At 35.0% G+C, this 21,572-nt stretch overlaps 2 protein-coding genes across 5 annotated transcripts in view; both read right to left on the bottom strand.

Annotated features, from left to right (window-relative positions):
- Positions 1-382, bottom strand: part of Psen1 (presenilin 1) — a 65,613-nt gene extending 65,231 nt beyond the window's left edge. For 2 of the 3 annotated variants that reach the window (XM_015493596.2, XM_015493610.2), the window contains exon 1: positions 244-382. The gene's annotated coding sequence lies outside the window, so the exon portion shown is untranslated. The remainder of the gene's footprint in view (positions 1-243) is intronic. The other variant, XM_015493603.2, reaches the window with a different exon arrangement.
- Positions 383-5,666: 5,284 nt separating this feature from the next.
- Positions 5,667-21,572, bottom strand: part of Rbm25 (RNA binding motif protein 25) — a 60,884-nt gene continuing 44,978 nt past the window's right edge. For both annotated transcript variants that reach the window (XM_015493586.2, XM_015493581.2), the window contains exons 13-19: positions 19,688-19,761; positions 17,810-17,960; positions 14,485-14,809; positions 13,868-14,142; positions 13,463-13,561; positions 12,256-12,303; positions 5,667-7,404 (exon numbers count right to left, since the gene is read on the bottom strand). In XM_015493586.2, coding sequence (XP_015349072.1) covers positions 7,312-7,404; positions 12,256-12,303; positions 13,463-13,561; positions 13,868-14,142; positions 14,485-14,809; positions 17,810-17,960; positions 19,688-19,761 — 1,065 coding nt within the window. In that variant the 3' untranslated portion in view covers positions 5,667-7,311. The remainder of the gene's footprint in view (positions 7,405-12,255; positions 12,304-13,462; positions 13,562-13,867; positions 14,143-14,484; positions 14,810-17,809; positions 17,961-19,687; positions 19,762-21,572) is intronic.

The following is a 21,572-nucleotide window of genomic DNA, read 5'->3' as shown; positions in this document are numbered from 1 at the left end:
AAAGATCGGAGGGGAATCTCCAACCTGAACGCGCGCCGCGCCGGGAACCCAAGAAACCGGCCGCCCCTCCTCGTTTCCCACGAGAGGTTCCTCGGTCTCCACCCGGCCGCGCCCCGCCCCTCATCCTCGAGGACACCGGCTCCGCAACCCGCGGCGACAAAGGACCGGGCCTTGTCTGCGGCCGCCTCAGTCAACACAGAGTTAGGGACACCTTTCTCTTTCCCCAGACACCGGATCACGCACCTTCTCCTTCCCGGCCGCCGCAACCCACTCGCAGCCGATGTTACTTCCCAAGCCGCGGCTGTTTTGTTTCCGATGTGAAATCAAGGCCTCCTGAGCAGCCCGTCCCAGGCCCCGCCCTAGAGGCCTCACGGGTGTCGTCATTTCCGGCCCTGGCGACGTTGGCTATTAGCCTAGGAGGAGGCGGAGCTTCCGGCCGTGCGCGCAGACTGCGGAGGTGGGGGGTCCCTGAGCTACAACCAGCCACGCGCTCCTGGAGCAACCGGTTTAGGATGCTGCCAGATGTTGGAGGTGGTCAGAGATCTGAGGCTCCCGTGAAGCGGAGAACAAGATTCCACGTACACCCGGCCCAGCTTGTTTTTTCCAGCTTTCACGTGATGACTCCTCAATTTTTTTTCTCTCCACTACTTGTTTCGAAGGTTAACTCAAAATGCAAATCAGCTGCATCACTAAGAGGATGCTACCTAAAATCTTAAATATATATACCCACTTAATAAACAAAACTTCTGGTGGATGGAGAACACGAGAAACTGCATTCTAAATTATCCTCCTGGACTCAAGTCTCCAAGTTTGAGAACTCTAGTACTCCTAGACGATAAGTTTCTCAACAGCAGAAAGTGTCTTAGTTTTAAAATTTCAAATATTAGGTTCACAGTGGGTTGCTCAATCAGGTCATTTCTCCGTATCTTTTTATAGAGCTATGTGCTAACATTCATACATTTTTATCTGAAAGTATCCAATAGTGAATAATGTAAGTGTTCAAACTCGGGTAATCAGAAAACTAAAAATGAACACGGACATAACTTGCCAAATGATATTTTTCACATTTATTTCAAATTTCTCAAAATACACCTTCACATTCCAGAACATCAACCCCCAATCCCTCGCTCCTCCCTTGCCCACACTCAACACTGCTCCAATACTTAAGTGATCTTTTCCATTAATAGGGTTGAAAGAAAAAAATGGAGAAAGGGGAGTGGAACAACAAATGAAAGGTAATCTGTAAAATCGCTGACTTCTACCACCCTTAAATATCCTAAGGGTAAGGGTTTTCGCGGATTTGTTCACTTGTATATCACACGTGCTGATAACAATGCCTCACATATAGAAGACTTCTATTATACATTTGTGAAACATGGCTAAACTTATTTGTGAATTACTTCAGTCTCTTCGATTACAATCTGCTGAGTAGAATGTTGTTCTTAAAAATGCTGTTTAAAAATGTTTTTAATGCTGTTCTTAAAAACAATCTTGATACAAAAATTTTGTGCAAAGATATTCATGGTATATTGACTTGACAAAAATTGGAAGTGAAATGTCCTATAATAAATCACCCATTTGATGTCATTAAAAATGATGTGCACGAAAAATTTTTTTCTATTAAAGACATATTAACTACTTACACTCAGCGTCAAAACATTCTTGCAAACGGAAACAAAAAAGGTATTAAAAAGGTAGAGAATGAGTAACAGATAACTTTTTCCAGTTTTCGATATCCCTTCATCTTTATAGTAATACAAACATCCAGGGTACACTAAGCAGAACACTGAGACAGACTTGGATGAGGCAAAAGTGATAGACACCATGAAGATATCCAGGCATGGAGCAAATGTCCATAGCCTCTTACAAGGCTGTCACTAGTCACCAGCCATCAGTGAAATGGTGAGGTACAATGAAGGTTAAGTGAGATTTGAGACATTTGGAGAGCACATTAAAAAAACCACTCGTTCAGGAATCTCAATAATATAATGGAAAAGTTAGGATCCAAGTATTGTTTATTTTTAATAATTTTATAGTAGATGGAAACAATACCTTTATTTTATTTTTGTGGTGCTGAGGATTGAACCCAGTGGCTCACGCATGCTAGGCAAGAGCTCCACCAACTACAACCCCAGCCCAAGTATTGTTCTTTAAAACAAGTTCCAGACTAAGAAAATGGAAATTACCTAAGCAAAGCACAAAAAAATAGCAGAAATGTGGTTAGCAAACAAAGCAAGTGAGGTGAGGGAGGTCTTCTTGATAGGGTATGTGGAGTATATGCGCCTGCAGAAACCCGAGATTTTAAGATGGATGTTGTAACCAACTTAAGAACCAGAACTGCAAAGAACATGCTTAACAACTTTTCTAATGTGCCTCCCTTCCTATCACCTGGCCTTGTGACACTACAGATAGACCCAAGTGCCTTCTGTGTGCTAAGTAGTTAAGCCCTCCACCACTGAAGTACATCCATAGTTCTTTCAATTTTTTGAGACAGGGTATAGCTACATCCTCCAGGATGACCTCAAAAACAATCCTCCTGTCTCCTCCTCCTAAGTACCTGGAATTACAGACATTTGCCACCACACCTGGTTTCTTCTAGTGTAAGGTTCTAAATATTTTTTGTTTTTGTATTACAACATCTAATTTCCTTATCTAATAACTTGGACCATCCCTTTAGAAATCTGCCTCAAGCTGAACAGAAAGAACACCTATAGCTTTTCCACCCACAATAAAAACAAGTCAAGTCTCTTTGGTCACAGTTACCAACACTGTAAATTAACAGGGGAAAAAATGATCTTCGATTATTATTTTTGGACTCAACAATGTAAAGTGTGTATAGTTTTTCTTTTTGTTACCAAAAACAAGAAAGCAGGAAAATAGTTGTTTGTAACTATTCTTCAATTCACAAAACTTTGTTTCAAAAAAATTTTGCTAAAAATGCTTTCAATTCTATGCTGGGATTCCCCCCCCCCCCCAATTAGCAAGCACATTACCAAGTCCATATTTCCATTTAGACTGGCACTGTCCCATGTGAATATCTGAAAACATGTGATTCTAGAACACCCAAGATATGGCTTGGGTGATTGATAAATTTCATTATGAAACTGTTTGTCATTAGTGGTTACTATTTGATAATGCAAATCTAGACAATTAGAATCCCATATACAGGCTACATGACCATTTGTACAGGGGCTAAGAACATTTCTATTGGCTCCACCCCTCAAACGTGAAACTGGCAACTTCAATAATTCATACAGTACTTTGTATGTATACATTCTGCTGTTCCATAACTTCCTGTGTACTTAATTTTTGTCCAAACTTAGATAAGTAATAGAGGAACTTGTCTTATGTATCACATCTACTTAAGCTGATAGCATGAATGGCACAAAAGTATACCAAAAAAAGTCACTGAATGCAAAACTATATAAAAATATGTAACTGCAAGATACATTTTAATGGGTTAATTCATAGTAAGATTATTTATAACAAGAACAGCTCTGATCTCAATACCATGAGCTTCAGTGACTAAATAAACATACAGCAAAAATAGAGGCATTAGCTCCCTTCCAGTGCCCAATAATCTAAAAAACTCAATCAATCCAACTGATCAGTGATATAGCAGAGTACACAAACTCTGGCATGTCATGTAATTCCAAAAACATTGCTTAGAAAGAATTTTTTATTCATTTTTGCTTTAGAAATTACTTTTACTGGGCATTTAATATTGCTACTCCTAATTTGACCTTCATTAACTCAAATAATAAATGAAATGGAAAGACATATATCAAAGATGGAACAGGTAAGCACTGAAATGCAAAATGATGAACATAAATATTTCAATAATTCACAATAATCATATTTCCCAAAAAACCTAACAGTTTATCATTTTGGTCTACAGTATGAATGTAATAGTAGTAATAGCTCCTGGGTTTAATACATATTTCCTTTTATTCTTTTTGATACCCATACTGTTTATTTGCCTATCTAGATTCTTTCTCATACTATTTTTATCTCCAGCACCATTCACAAATCAATTTCATCATTTTATTCCTAACCAAAATTATTCATCAATCTCATACTGTTGAAACATGACCCAGAAAAATCTATAACACTTTTGACAGAAGAGCTTTCATCAGTTTTGGGGTATTAATTGAGGACATGCATAGAACTTATTACCAGGATTTGGGTAAAAAGACCATATAAACATTGTATAATACCTGATTACATTTATTTGTATCATAAAATTTTTTTCTATTTCATATGAATGGAGGGGAAAAAAGAGAGTGCCAGTTCAATTCAGCTCAAACCAATGTTTTTTCAATATGCTCACCAGAGCTAGTATTCATGCCTGATTTGTGACTTGAAACAGCACCCTGAAAAATAATTACGAATTCATACTATTATATAGTTTATAGGAATGACAATGATAAAACTAAAAGAAAAAAAAAAACAAAAACTTTCAAAGGAGAACATGATCAAAGGCTGGCTGGGAGAAAACCTAGACTATTAGGGTAGTTCTCAGTCATGACCTTGGAAGATTATGTTCCTGAATAGAAAATTTTTCATATATCTGCTTTCAAAATGTTTTTTCTTTAAAATCTACTTAAAAAGAAAAACTAAGATGCATTTGTGTACTCTGTTAGACTAAAAATAATACTGAGTAGTTACCTTAAAGTGCTCATCAAAATACAGTCCTTAGTAAGATCAGTTGTCACTGGCATCAAACGGGAGCTGCAAAATGTCATGACTACCCAGCCCTACTAAACAAAGTTCTGAACTAGAACAAGGTCCACCAAGTGATTTAAGCACACACTGAAGTTTAAGAAAAACTACCTCAATTTTTTTACTTACCTTTCTTCCTTTATATATACCTAAATTATTTTTAGGGTCAAATGAGGAAACAGCATTTTAGTTTTCTAAATGCCAGATCAGCAATGGTTCTGAAGACTTTTAGTGTAGTTTTATAATAATTTGAATGGGCAATATGAATTAATATAGGGTTTCCTAACTGAAATTAATTTATAGGTTCATGGTAAAGACAAAATTCAAGGAATTTCAGAGAAACATTTTTGCAAGACACTAGAATATGCCACTTTATAGATGTCCAATTCTTTATATGTAATTCTGAAGAAACTCTGAAAACCTAAAAGGTTTTTGATGAAGCTTAGTGACAAAACTTGATTTGAGCTAGCATTAGACCATGACTTTATTAAGTCTTTGAATCCCTGCTACTTACTATGGCCACTCCTGCTCTGATCTAAAAAAATGTGAATATATATTGAATAAAAGCCACCTAATCTAATATCTTAGAAGCAATAACTATGCAATATGGTAAGATACAGGAGCAAAATAAACTGCTGTGGCCTAGATCTTAGGCTGATAGCCAGGATGAATCTGAGAGAAGGTTAATAAATTTGTACAATTACAGGCGCATCTTTCTGAAATTTTCCCTTAAGAAACCAAAATTTAAATATTTTATCACCACAAAGACATATTTCCATATATTGTAGATTCATCCAAAATAAGGTAAAAGGCCTCTTTGATCTAACACCAAGTCATAAAAACCAAGCCCATTAAAAAATTCAGCCTATATTTTTTAGCATGTACTACATGATTACAACATGATGCCATTATTTACAAGACTCTGAAAGAATGAATCCCCAAGATCAAATATATACATTTTTAATGTTTCAAATATTTACATAATGGAACCATATCATGGCTCAATGTTTCAGAACAGTGTTTCCAAATATCCTCAAAAAATGTAAAAAAAAAATCTAGTAACTTAAGCTCAGTTAGGCTTTTCTAACAGGCCAATCTTTTTCTTTTAAATAAATAGACATGGGAAAAGCTGCACCTAATTTGAATTAAGAAAGCACTGTTTAAAAATTGTTAGATTTTCAGGTATATTTTGCTCCCAGGTAATAGTCTCATATACCATTAAAAAAGCCCCTGGTATGTCTCTAAACGTATCATCAGTTATATTTAAACTTGGATGAGAAGAGATTGGTAGATGCCTTGAATCATTTATCCTTATAAATTGCAAAGCTATATTCCTGGTTTGGCAAATTCTTCTAGCTTGTAAACTTAATCTAATTTTATCCTTTGTTTTGACTTTATATTTCTTGGTGCAAGGGATTGAACCCAGAGCTCTAGCATGAAAAGTATGACTCTACCACTGAGCTACATCCTCAGTCCCTTTGTTTTTAAGGTTTCCCTCCCCCCTCCTTCTTCTCCACTAATGCTTTTGGAATGAAGATTTCTTTTCCCCTTAAACAAAGGAGTACACCAAGATCAAGGACCAGTTATTACACAAATGTACTAAACCCATTAAATTCCAAGTTTTCAATTCTGCAAAAATATGTTCAAGTATTATTTCAAAGTTATCACAAGTGTTGCTCAATTAAGTTTTATATGTATTCCACATATCAGACAATGGGACAAAATGGGCTAAAAAAAACTTTCCCAAAATTTTAGAATTTGCATCATTTCTGAGCAATGAAATTGGGGATGAGGAGGAATCCATACTCCTTTACAAAAGAATCTGAAGCAGTCAGCTATACACAGGGAAACCCAATCCTAACAGCAGACTACTTTTCACCACAGGAGAATACCATGCTCTGGGAACCTCTAACCTTATTATACCAGACATTTGGATTGGCACAATATCACTTTCCTTTTTGATTCTATTGTTCAATTAGGAAACATTTAAGGGAACCCCACCAAAGCAATTAGGGAAAAGATAGACTTTTATACATACATTCACACAAACACACTCATACGGAGATACAGTAAGAATGGATTGTCTGCTAATTTTTGCATACTAATTTTAAATTTCACGCTTTCATGAGGGCTTGCCATTTCTCATCAAAGGAGGGTGGAGGTGGTAATAGATATGACTGATATACTTTCAATTAAAATCATTCACATTGGTTCCTATACAGTACGGTTCAATATTAAGTGGAATTCTGCAAAAGAATTGGGGAGTCATTTTAATATTTACAAGGAACAAATCAGCAGAACAAGATTATATCAGATAGGCTGTGTACAGTAGCTGCAGCTTATAAAACATACCAGTAATTTGTACCTGGTGAGTATAAAGAGAACCAAGGATTCAGATGACTTTACAACCAAGGGAGTACACAGGGAATTAACAAATTAGAGGACAAAAAAAAAAAATTCACATTTTTCTACATTTAAAAAAAAATTACAGATCTCACAAATGCCTTTGAAGACAAAAAAAAAATTCAAAGTCCTTTGAAGGGTGAGAAAGAAGAAATCTGAAATGGAACTCTAAATGTAAAAAGAGTTTTACTTCACAAGACCAATTTTCTTGGCTTCTGTTTCATATATCAATAATCTCCACATTTTGACTATAAAAACTTCTGCTTCTTCATCAAGTACCTGCAAGAGAAAAAAAAGAACACTAAGTAACACATGGAAGATAAGTTATCATCACCATCTCCCAACAATAGTGACTTAGAACTTTATCTACTGAAAAGCATCTTTTCTTTTTCTTTATTTTTTAGTTGTATATGACGGCAGAATGCATTTAAATTCATCACACACAAAATGAGTGTGATATTTCAATTCTCTGGCTGTACATGAAGTAAAGACGCACCATTCGTGCAATCATACATAGTAATAATGTCCATCTCATTTCACCATCTTTTCTACCCCCATATTTCCTCCCCACTCTCTCCTTTGCCAATCTAAAGTTTCTCCATTCTCCTATGCACAGCACTCCATCATGGATCATCACACACTAATCAGAGAAAACATTAGGCGTTTAGTTTCTTGGGATTGGCTTACTAGGCTTAGCATAAAATTCTCCAACTCCATCCATTTAACTGCAAATGCCATAATTTTAATGCTGAATAATATTCCATTGTGTATATATACCACACTTTCTTTATCCATTCTTCAATTGATGGGCATCTAGCTGGTTCCAGTTTAGGTATTGTGAACTGAGCTGCTATAAACATTTGTTTGGCTGCATCACTATAGTATGCTGATTTCAAGTCCTTTGGAAATAAACCCAGGAATGGGATAGCTGGGTCAAATGGTGGTTCCATTCCATATTTCCTGAGGAATCTCCACACTATTTTCCAAAGTGATTGCACCTATTTGCAGTCCCACCTGGAATGTATGAGTGTACCTTTTTCCCCAAATCCTCCCAATACTTATAACACTTCTTGATAACTGCCATTCTGACTGAAGTGAGATGAAGCAGTTCTTATTTGCATTTCTCTAATTTTAGATGTTGAACATTTTTTTCATGTATTTGTTAACCGTCTATGTATCATCTGAGAAGTGTCTGTCCATTTATTGATTAGGATGGATGTTGGTTCAAGTTTTTTGAGTTCTTTATCTATCCTGATTGCACTCTGATGTGTGTGATAAAATCTCTTCGCCTCAATGATTGTTTCTTTTGCTGAGATAAAGCTTTTTAGACTGAATTCATCCCATTTATTGATTCTTGATTTTATTTCTTATGCTTTAGGAATGCTGTTAAGGAAGTCAGGGCCTAATACAACATGAAGATTTGGGCCTACTTTTTCATCTATTAGATGCAGGTCCTAGGTCCTTGATCCACTTTAAGTTTTGTGGTTGGTGAGAAATACAGGTTTAATTTCATTTTGCTACATATGGATTTCCAGTTTTCCCAGCACTTCTTTGTTTAAGAGGCTATCCTTTCTCCAATGTATGTTTTTGGCGCCTTTGTCTAGTATGAGGATAACTGTATTCTGTACCATTGGTCTACATGTCTATTTTGGTGCCAATACCATGCTATTTCTGTTAACTGTAGCTTGGTCATATACTTTAAGTTCTAGAACTGTGGTGCCTCCTGCTTTGGCTATTCTGGATCTCTTATTACTCCAAATGATTTTCATGATTGCTTTTTCTAGTTCTAAAAAGAATGTCATTTTGGGGGGCTGGGGATGTGGCTCAAGCGGGAGCATGAGAGCATGAGAGATCTTTCTATCTTCTATGGTCTTCTTTAATTTCGTTCTTTAGTGTTCTGTATTTTCTTTTTTTTTTTTTTTAAGAGAGAGAGAGAATTTTTAATATTTATTATTTTTTAGTTTTCCACGGACACGACATCTTTGTGGTGCTGAGGATCAAACCCGGGCCACACGCATGCCAGGAGAGCGCGCTACCGATTGAGCCACATCCCCAGCCCAGTGTTCTGTATTATCATTTTAGAAGTCTTTCATCTCTTCTGTTAGACTGATTCCCAAGTATTTTTTTAGTCTATTTTATTTTTATAAGTATTGATTTTTTGTAGTTGTATTGAACACAATAACTTTATATTTATTTGTTTATTTTTATGTGGTGCTGAGGATCGAACCCAGGGCCTTACACGTGCAGGGTGAGCGCTCTAACGCTGACCCTTAACCTCAGCCATTTAAATGGGGTAGTTCTCATAATTTCTCTTTCAATGGATTCTTCGTTTATGTATAAAAATGCATATGATTTATGGGTATTGATTTTATATCCTGCCACTTTGATGAATTCATTTATTAGTTCTAGAAGTTTTCTGTTGGAATTTTTGGAACTTCTAAATATAGAATCATATCATAGGCAAACAGTGATAGTTTAGAGTTCTTTTTTTCCTATGCATATCCCTTTAATTTCTTTTGTCTGATTGCTCCAGCTAGAGCATTTATTTTCAATAAAATGACTTAAAGGAAAGTTCTATAGTGTGAGAACTACACTAAAAAATTCACTGGCTTGCTAAGCACTTAGCACCACAATGTTCTTTCATCCAATTTTTATTCTTTTATTTTCAACTTTACAGATACATTTAAACATGTCTGGCAGAACTACATACTCAGGAAATCAAAATGTTTGTCAGGATGACTTAGGAAGAACTAAATATACAACTGTTTCTCATTTATTCCCCTAAACAACCTGACAGTGTTTAACATTATTAAGTGCTTATTAGCTGATGCTGAATGAAATAGTAAATGAGAACATATAGAGAATTTAATTTAATACAGTCTCTGGAATATAGTAAACACATTAAGAGAACACCATCATCACCACCAGGGGATACAAGACTATTGAATAACAAGTCTTTTCCACTGGCAAATGAATAGACCAATTTTTTTCCTGTCAACTTAGGACTACAATGCCTTGTGTTCCCACCACAAAGCCTGCTCTGAGCCCAAACCAGGTTCAGTTTCCTTCATTGTAAAATGGAAGACTTATACCTATCTATGTTAAGAATCTTAGGTACTACTTTAGTTCATATGCAAAGTGCTCTGAAGAGTACTTAGTCATAATTAGTGCTTAGTTGAGTATTTACATGAAGACAGAAATTTTTATTTTTATGACTGATTTCTTCCACTTCTCAAAGATCACAACTAAAGGAATTTTAATCAGTCTTATATTCACATTTGCTCCTAGCCTGAGAACCTGTATGCAACAGTTCATGTTAGTCATACTTCATAAATAATATACAGGCACAAAGTAAAACCAAAGTTCGTTAATTTATGTAAAACAACGAAAGGTATAATTTGATAAAGTCAGATATTTATTAAGGTACTACTTGAACTAAAATTTACATCTCATTCAAGAAATACTCAGAGAGCCCATATTTAAAAGAACTATTTGACAACACTTGAGTAATGCTGGCTTCCTACCACTCTGATGAACAGTGAGCCAGAAATACTGAAAAGCAAGAGTGCTTGAAAAATGAAAATATCTTCACTGTGAATACAACTCTGCCAACACCCAAAACAAAAACATCCACTTTGAAAAACTTTCTTCAGCCAGGCCTAACTAGATACCCTAACTCTACCAAAAGTATAACATTTAAAAGAGATTAGAAGTACAGGAAAAAGATCAGAATTCAACCTTAACTAGGAGACCAATACACATTTCTCCTTTCCTCTGAGGTTAAGCATTGCGAAGACAACAAACTTTTCACAAAAGTGTGAAAAGGAATTCTAAACAAAATCATCAGGCTTTGGGATGGGAGTAGAAAACAAATGTTACCTGGCTTTAGACACAAACTGTACTTGGACACAAAACATCTCTATCACAAATTACCTCCTCCTGGCGAGGAAGCCCACTGTGCCTCTTCCTGACATATCCACTGTACCTCTCACTTACATATTGACTTAAAGGTGAAAATGCTCACTCTCTTAGTCATTCTTCATGTTTGACTTTTCTTCTTCCTCTCCGACTTATTGCATTGCTGCCTTCTCACTCACCCCTTTGGATACCTATTCCATTTCATTCTAGCCATAATCAACTTCTTTAACCAGTTTTTTTCATCTCTTTACCTTAATGGAAACCCTTAAATGACCCCTTGAGCCTCTGACATTTCAGTAATCTTCTCAGTATCATGTCATGTTTTAGTATCCACAGAAGAGGCTGCTGTTCTTTACTGTTTCTATTCTTATTAAAAACACATCCATGGGGCTGGGGTTGTGTCTCAATGGCAGACTTCTTGTCTTGTGCAAGTGAGGCACTGGGTTTAACCCTCAGTACCACATAAAAATCAATAAACAATATATTTAAAAAAAAAACCACCTCCATGGACAATGCATGAGATCTCATTACATTAGCCTCTTTGCTCCAACAGGAGTTTACCTAGCCAGCCTATTCTTCGCCCCACATTAAAATAAGTATTCTGGCAGTTGACTCCAACATTATTTTCTAATCCTTTCCCAACACCTAGAAATTTCCTCCATCTATACTTCACAGCTTGCCACCATCTGGACTGATTTAGCACTTATATTCTTAAACATTCCACTCTGTGATCATAACCTCTCTTTCCAGTTGTTTTATTCCAACATATTTCCCAGAAGTTCATTGGAACTACCAGTTCTTGATTCACAGTTCTACTCAGGTTATTATTTTATTCTCCAACTTAGACATAGATCTCATTGTTACTCCCTCACCTTTCCCATCAACTATCTTTTCCTACTTTTCTCATTAAATCACAATATTAAATATTAAATAAATTCAACCAGATAAAATTAAGAGCAGATGGTGTACTATTTAATGTTTCTAGCACACTAATCTAATCAGTAAGCTCTTAATAAATGGTCTCAGAATATACAAACAAATCCAGAATTTAATTTTTATATTGTAAATTCCTTTAATATTTTAACACACATTCAAATTTTAATACAGGCCTAACAAAAAATTTCTAAAATCAGCATAGATAAAAAATGATTCAAATTCACAAACTAGTTTCTTCATATAGATATTAATAAAAATAATGGATTACTAACTTACCATGGCGACATCATCTAAAATGCTCTGAGGTGAACTATGAGCCATAACCTTAAAAAAGAGGAAAAAAAATGGACACTGAAAACAAAACATTTCAATATAATAGCCAAAAAGTTTTAAGGAATGGACCCTCAAACGGGTAATGGGAATTTCTTATGTCTGAGCAAACTTTCCATTAAGATTTTCATTCTAAAATCTTAATCACAGTAATATCTATCATTTGTAATTCAAACTTTGCACAAGTTTGGAGCCTAAGTCTCTTATACATACATGTTAAAAAAGCAGTCCTGGGATTGGAGGTAAAGCTCAGTGGTATAGCATTCACCTAATGCTTATTAAGGCCCTGGGTTTCATGCCCTGTAGATAAAGGTTAGAAAAGAGGAGGGGAGAGGAGGAAGAAAAAGGGAAAAAAGCACTCCTGGTGGAGAATGACAGAATTAATTACATCTTTATAGGAAAATAATGTTTCTACTCCCAGTAACTCTTGTATTACTACTATTTGAGGTGATAATGGAAGGACATAATACACCTTGGTGGGAGAAGAATATTGGTTTTAGAGGCAAGATGCTGTTACTTATTTCATTCTAACCATAATCAACTTCTCTAATCAGTTTTTTAATCTCTTTACCTTAAAGGAAACCCTGGTCTGGCCACTTGTCATGGCCAAGAGACAACCTCTCCATTAACCTGTTTCTTCATGGGAATACTTAAGTGACTTACGATTTCCTACATTTTTCAGGAGGTTTTAAAGACTAACAAAATGTTAACACAGAACCTACCAATAACTTCATAAACAGTCAATAGGTAATTACAATTATGTTATGGAAAATACTATTGGCTCCATTTCCAAAAGATAGGTAACTGACAAAAGAAGATGATGGGACAAGATGTCAACTACCTTCACAAAATGTCATATATATTTCAACATCATTCTTCTAACTAAGACAATAGGATGGCACAGAATTTTCAGAAGTAACAAGACAAAGCAGATTAGACATCAGTCAACAGCTCTGTCCTTCTTTTACTCTTAATGGAAAGCAAGTGGTTTTACAGATCTAAAGTAGGGTAGAAAAGCAGCAATGGATCACTTAAATGAAATTATACTATGAAAGTTTCTGTAAGACTTTCTTATGTCACAAAATGTCTACTAGCTTAAATGTTAAACTAGTGATGAAATAAATGTTAACAGTGGAAAGAATAAAAGACTAACCTTAGAACAAACAAAATCAACTAATGTAGCTTCTTCTTCACCTATGTATTCTATGATTTTCTTATTAATCCATGGTCTAATTCGTCGTTCCATTAATATCTACAAAACATAACATAGTTAATGAATAAAAGAATTATATCTTTTACTACATGTACTAAACCCCAAAGTAAAATACAGTATGTTCCTTTGCAAGTTGAACTAAGACAGGTACACACCAAGACATAATCATTTCTTATAATCAATGAAGATATCAACTACCAAAAGTTTTCCCATTAGAAATTCCTTGACTGTGGCATTTACTCAGTGTCAAGATCATCCCTACCTGTTGTCATTAATGTAATCAAATAAGCATGCCATATTTAAATCCATTCCCAATAACTTGATGACATACAATTTGCTACTCACAGAATCCACAATAGACCAATCCAAAGGATAAGCAAAGAGCTCAGGTTTGGCTGTAGGAATTTTCTCAATTAGACTCTTAATATGTTTGCGCTTTTCTTCAGTGTTTACAGTGCCTTTGGCAGCATTTTTATCATCTTCACCATAATCCAAGGGAACAAGTTTCCTTTTGCGGGGAACATCATCACTGTCTTCATCCTCAAATTTGTTAAAGACACTATCTACAGGTAGTTTCTTTCTCTTCACAGAATTAGGCTGACCAGGACTATTGGAAGCACCTATAGTAAAAACACTATGTTAGCAAGATGGCTTCACTGCCAAATGTCAACATCTGACAACCCACCATCCCTCAAAAGCAGCAGAAATTACTTTCACAAATCTCAGAGAAAGAGGCCAACTGTAAAAAATAACTCACTACTCACAAGTGCTAGAAAATTTAACTTTTCACTTCTTCTCAGAACTCGAGGCAGCTGCAGATAAGGAGCACTAGTAGGACTATGAAAACAATCGTGAGCTAGAAAGGCATTTTTAATACTTTTCTATCTACCTACCAAGGAGCATATTATTTATTTTTCCTTAAAGCAAAATATACACATGGGTGAGGAGAAATGTTAACATACCCAGTTTAAGACTTAGTCCTATTTTTGGCCTATGTTCCTCAGGTTGTTGTTGATCTGGTGAGTTTTCATGAGGAATAATAATACCACAGGGTGACTCGTCCCCAGGAGTGTTGGGCGTTGCATTTCCACTAGCAGAGGAAACAGATGGCGCCGAACTGATGGGCCTCAGAGTTGGTTTGAGACAAGGCTTTTGCTCTGGTTCTTCTTCCTCTTCCATGGGTTCTTCTCGTTTTTCTTCTTTTTCTTGCTTTTCTTCTTCTTCTTCCTCTGATTCTGGCTCTTGCTTTATTTGTGGTTGTCTACGCCTCTCAGCCTCTTGTTCCATCTACAAACAAAAAAGTTATTTAAAAGAGAACACAACCCTAACTTGTTTTTTGATTTACAATGTTTTTCTGTACAATAACTTTTCTTCGGTGGACCTAGAGCCTTACAATCATAAGCATAAACTCTCCCTCTGAGCTATATCCACAACCCTACCCTTTTTTGTTGCTTAGATGTGAGTGAACACTATTTACTTGGTAATCAGAAAACTGAATAAATCCTTCAGTAACTTATACAAGATCTTCAAAGGTTACAAAGACAAATACAAACTAATCTGCTGAATTCAAAAGGCCACAGTATATGCTTATATTTTCCGGGGTTATTTTGTTTCTTGTTTTGTTTCTTGGGTACTGAGGATTGAACCCAGGGGTGCTTAACCAAAGCCTGGCTTTGAATTTACAATCCTCCTGACTCCGCTTTTTGAGCTTCTGGGATTACAGGTATGTGGAACCACACTCAGCATGTTTATATTTTCACTGAACTATAAATGAAAGCTTTATTTTAGAGTATAGGCAACACATAAAAGGGAACTCAAATCATCAGAATGGTCATAGACAATCGTTTCTCTAGGTGATGACTAAAGCTGGTAGTTATTTTTGTATTCCTAAACAAGTTAAAGAACAAATTGGGAAAGAAAGGAATCTGAGTCAACGACGAACAACAAAAAGATGAAAACTATATGAAAAGAAAGCATCATTACTGTTACTAAAATTAGGGTACTATATCATTAAATGATTCCTTTTTGTTATCTACATTGAGATTTACAAAAAAACTTAACAAAAATTCATAATATTATTAGATTCACCATATAGTGAGAACTAAAAACTTTTCTAAAATGACACTCTATTCTTAAATGCAAGAATAGGGTCTGTTGCTTCTTTAAATGACATTCTGCTGACAAAAATATCTGTATTTTATGGGCTGGGGATGTGGCTCAAGCGGTAGCACGCTTGCATGGCACGAATGTGCCCGGGTTCGATCCTCAGCACCACATACAAAACAAAGATGTTGTGTCTGCCGAAAAAAAAATTTTTTTTAAAGGGTGGGGGGAGACAATTTTAATATTTATTTTTTAGTATTTGGCGGACACAACATCTGTATGTGGTGCTGAGGATCGAACCCAGGCCGCACGCATGCCAAGCGAGCGCGCTACCGCTTAAGCCACATCCCCAGCCCCAATGTCTGCCGAAAATTAAAAAATAAATATTAAAAAATTTTCTCTCTCTTAAAATATATATATATATATATATATATATATATCTGTATTTTATGAGAAGGAACCTAGCTGGCAGATGCCTGTAATACCAGCAATTCTGGAAGTTAAGGCAAGTGGATCACAAGTTTGAGGATAGCCTTAGCAACTTATCAAGGTCATAAACAATTTAGTGAGAACCTGGCTTGGTGGTTAAGTACCCTAAAATTATTCCCAGTACTGGGGTGAAAAAGGAGGGAAGGCAACTCAAATCACAAGAAGTCATTAAACATTACCAAATTATAGGAAGAACACAATTCTAGCCACTGGGCACTGGGATCCATCCTCTGCACATCTAAATAAAATAAATATGTTTAAAAAAAGGAATACATGTTATGCTTCATGTATTCATGTGACAAGAAATGAGTCACCAATGGAAAGAAAATGGAGTAAAAGGGACATATCTGTGGTATTATAAATCAGCTTGAGTACTATGGCAATCACTGTTGAGGTTCCTCAAATAACTCAGCTATAAACTCCACTCTTTATCCTATAGAAGCAAAGTCATCATATTACAATAAATACATATTCACGTTTATAGCACAATTCACAACAGCCAAACTATGGAACCCTAGATGTCCGTCAATGGATAAAAAAAGATGTGGTAGATACACAAATTGGAGATTTATTCAGTCATAAAGAAATATCAAATCATGACATTTGCAAGAAAATGGATAAACTGTGGATATTATGCTAATAGAAATAAGGCAAACTTGGAAGGTTTGTGGTCATCTTTTTCTCTCATGTGGAAGCTAGAAAGGAAAATGGAAAAGAAAGGAGGGGGGTGGGGAGGCAGGGGTCATAATCTCATGAAAATCAAAGGGAGATCAGTAGAATAAAAGAAAGGGACAAAGGAGAGGGAGAAGGCAATGAAAAGGGTGAATACTAGGGAATGACATTAGCCAAATCACATTGTTATATTGTGGGCATGTACAAATATGTAAAGATCCCACCACTATGAATAACTATAAAGCACTAATTTAAAAAAGTGAGGTGAGGAAAAAAAAAAATCATGAAACACAAAGGAATTATTTGAATTTTAAGATGTCTTCAAATAAAATGATATGACACATAACTATAATCCCAGCAACTTGGAAGGCTAAGGCTCCAGGACTCCAAGTTGAAAGCAGTCTGGGCAATGTACTGAAAGATGATGTTCCTTAAAACAGAAAATAAAAATGGTTCTCAGTTGGGGAGAAAAAAATGGCTTTCAGATGTAGCTGAGTTTTAGGACATCCAAGGGTTCTAGATTCACTCCCACCAAAAAAAAAAAAAAACCGACAAATTAAATGATTTGCAATTGTTTGATCATACATTTGTAAAATACTCAGAATAAAGAGGAAATAAATCCTGTTGATTTCTATAATAAAAATGAAATAAACAGTACAAAACAGTAAATTCCATGAAACAGTAACATGTATTCTTTTTTATACATATTTATTTTATTTAGATGTGCAGAGGATCGATCCCAGTGCTTCGCTGTGATAGGCAAATGCTCTAACCAGTGAACCACAACCCCAGCCTCACATGTATTCTGCTTAAACAAAAGTACAGCTTTTGAGCTGGGATTATAGCTCAGTGGTAGAGCACTTGCCTCGCATGCGTGGGTCACTGGGTTCGATCCTGAGCAACACATAAAAATAAATATCTTTATTTGATATCAAGTCCATCTACAACTAAAAAAAATATTTTCAAAAAATACAGCTTTTAAACATAAAGCAATATCATTAAAGATATTGTAGTATCTCTCACCCTCTGAAGCTCTGCATCTGGATCTGGGTGCCCTTCTGCTAAAAGGCGTTGCCTAATTTCCTCCAGCTCTTCCTTTTCTCTCTTCCGATCTCGTTCATCTGCTTCCATTTCCTTTTCTCTATCACGCAACCTTTTCTGAAGAGCACTCCCCCTGCAAAAAGTAACAGTTCTCATTTAACACTTAGGTCACTGAATATTACACCAGATATATCTAACAACATCTATGTTCAATAATAAAAATTTTATGCTAAGGATTAAAATTGTCTTAATTATGTACTATCTCAATAGGATATTGACAATGAATCTCTACATGTTAATGTATCAAGAATTAACATTGTCTTGTCATTAATTACCATTTTAAATTCTGAAAGTCAGTTTAAGTATCTAAAACAAGTAAAAAGGTAGCTTTCAGAGGTAATGGAGCGTTCATTACATGCCCATTTCACAGTGAACCCCCACAGTGAATAACTTGAATTTCCTCAAATGCCAACCTTACTGGCATTTTCTCAATGCAAAAATAATGAAAAATTAATATAAGCAGCATTAATAATACCACTAAAAATAGTTACAGGACTGGGGGGTGTAATTTAATTGAAGATTACATATAAGGCCTCAGTACTTAATTAAAAAAAAAAAAAAAGGTTGTATCCTCAATTCATTCTTTTCCTTATAGAAACATTCCAGAATGAAGTAATGAAGAATCCACAGAAAGGAGAGGTTCCTGGGGTGAGACTGTGGCTCAGTGGTAGCTCTCATGCTTAGATTTTTTGAGAGGCACTGGGTTCGTTTTTCAATACCACATAACAATCAAATAAATAAATAAAATTTTAAAATTCACCAACTAAAAAAGTTAAAAAAAGGAGAAGCTGCTCCTATGTAATAATCCACTATGTTTCAGAATGTATAATTATGCATTACTATTTTATAATTCTAGAACTCAATAATTTTCCCTACTTTGCAGCATTTTTTACAAAGTCAAATCATTGGCACTCCTTCAGTTTAAGTTACTGAATTCAGTATTTAAATATTTTGCCTACAGTGTATTAATATATTCAATCCCATTATTATGCCTGCATCCTATCTGACACACAGTAGAGATAATAAAATTTTAGCAAGATAGTGTCCAGTACCTCAAGGAACATGTAGTTTGATTGAGAGGTACCAAAAAATATCTTACCATCATGCCATAAGTGTTAAAAGGAAAGAATAGAAATACCAGAGAATACTGGGAACACGCCGATAACCCTAACATTTTGGGAGGCTGAGGCAAGAGGATCAAGAATTCAAAGTCAGCCTCAGCAAAAGCGAGGCACTAAGCAACTCAGTGAGACTCTATCAATAAAATACAAAATAGGGCTGGGGATGTGACTAGGCAATCAAAAACAGGAATAAATTAAAATTTTCACTTCACAGTAATGAATCACTATACGGATTAAGTAGAAAACTGGGAGAGAAGTTTAACATATACCACTCTTGAATTCCTCGAAAACAAAACTTTCTAGAAAACATTAAATACCTGTAAGGATTTGTTATATAACAATTGGAAAAAAAAGTATTCTTTGGTATACTATTATATGTTTCCCCAATCCAAAAGATAACACTGAATTATTTTTATTTTCCTAATACCTTACTCCATGTTTCTCCTATTCCCTCCAGGTCCCACAAATCATTTCAAGCTTTCTTCCTACACTTAGGAAACCTGCACTCTCAGGTTCACAAGGCAATACAAAACTAAGCCAAGGAAGTGGCTCAGTGGTATAGCATTCATCTAGCATGGGCAAAGCCTTGGGTTCAATCCTCAGCACCACAAAAACAACACCATCATCAACAACAACAAAATAACCTGAAATATAAGTTCATAAAGCAAAGCTTCCTTACCTGTAATATTTGGGATCATCTCTATCATCATCATAGTCTTCTAAGAATTCTTTTAGTCGTTTAGCCTCTTTGGCCTTTGCGGAAATGAAGAACAAAGTATACAAAAGTAACATATATAAGAGTCATTCATATAGTCCACTTGTCCTTTCTTGGGAATACACTTTTTTCTTATTCAAATTACTTCAATTTTAGAGTTCTTATATACTTCATGTATTAAGTGTAAATCACACTTCTTTTATCTATAAAACAATAGCTTTAGGATTTAATCTATGAAAAAATAGTATGTTACAAATAATATCTTCTGTGTAAATATAATTATCAGTTTTACAATAATTATTCACCAATGAAATCTGGGCACACTAGGAAATAGAAGGTATTAAATTTATTAATCAAAAAATACTTTAAATTTTATTTTATCCATAGATGATGCTGTTTCTAATGAAATCAAGATAAAAATTTTGATTTATGTTCATGCACCAATATAAACGAAATACCTACCTAACTTAAAAAAAAATATTTCCCACCCTGTATATTAATACATAAGCACTGTATCTTCACATCATGTTCAACCACAAGACTGAAATCCTAACTACAATAAGTTATACTCCATGTATGTATGTCAAAATGCATTCTACAGTCATGTATATCCATAAAGAACAATTTTTTAAAAATAAATCAGACCACACTCAAAAAAATTTCCCACCTGTCTTCCTAACATTAAGCCGATAGAACCAACCACGACACTACATGAAATCACTTATTTTTGGAATTTCCAGTTTAACAAATATAACAATCATACCTAATTATTTTAAATATATTTTTCATCTCCATTTATATATTATCTATAGTAACTATTAAATAAAAAACTCATGTCTATATACAAAGCAGACAATGGTTTGACACATTTCATCTAGTGCAAATTTCCACAATATAACAATATACATGAAAAGCCCTCCTTGAAAGCAGAAAATAGTATTCTTTCTGTGCTTCTAAAATATTGTGAAGGCATCTTAAACACACCCAAAACATGCCCCTTACAATAATTGCTTTATTCAATAAGGATACTCATTTCAAAATTAGGATAATTAGTAATTCTTATATGCCCAGTACTTAAGACACAAGGTGGAATACACTCAAATTTGTCAAATGAATTAAAAGAGTTAGTATGCTGGCAACAGTAATTGAGAGGGTTTACATATGTCTTTAATTATTGAGGTATGGGTACATAGGAAGGCCCATCAGGTTAACACTGAAATATAAACACAGCTTACTACTCATAAGATGATGGGGGTGAAACAAGAACATGAGCAAGTAACTGCTTATGTAACTGGATTTTCTTAACTCATAAATACAACTAATTCTTTTTTTTTTTTTTTACAACTAATTCACATACAATGTTTTCTCTATAGAAAAGCTTCAGATTACCATGTAAGGATAAGAATCATTACAAGAATTGCAAGAACCATTACAATGCTGTTGATTGCATTTCTTCCCCTAATTAATTCTCTCTCATATATTATTCTCTTCCTAGTTTCTAATCTTAAGAATGAAAAAGAAATTCTGAAACAGGAGTTTTAAAGCCTTTGTTGCAGTAATAGGGATTGAACCCAGGAACACACACACACTATCATGGTCCTAGATTTACAGCCTTTTAATTTTTTTTTTTTAATATTTTTAGTTGCGGTTCGCACAATACTTTATTTTACTTATTTATATTTATGGTTATGAGGATAGCACCCAGTACTTAACAATGCTAGGCAAGTGCTGTACCCCTAAGGTACAACCCCAGCCTGCCTTTTATAATTTTTAATCTAATTTTTAAAAATTTAAATGAATATGTCTAACACTGGATCTAACATCTGGAAAAGCCATAATATCTATGTAC

This window comes from Marmota marmota, unplaced genomic scaffold, assembly GCF_001458135.2.
Source record: "Marmota marmota marmota unplaced genomic scaffold, marMar, whole genome shotgun sequence".
Classification (NCBI taxonomy): Eukaryota; Metazoa; Chordata; class Mammalia; order Rodentia; family Sciuridae; genus Marmota; species Marmota marmota.
The sequence above is the reverse complement of the archived record's forward strand: the minus strand, read 5'-3'. Positions and strand labels throughout refer to the sequence as shown.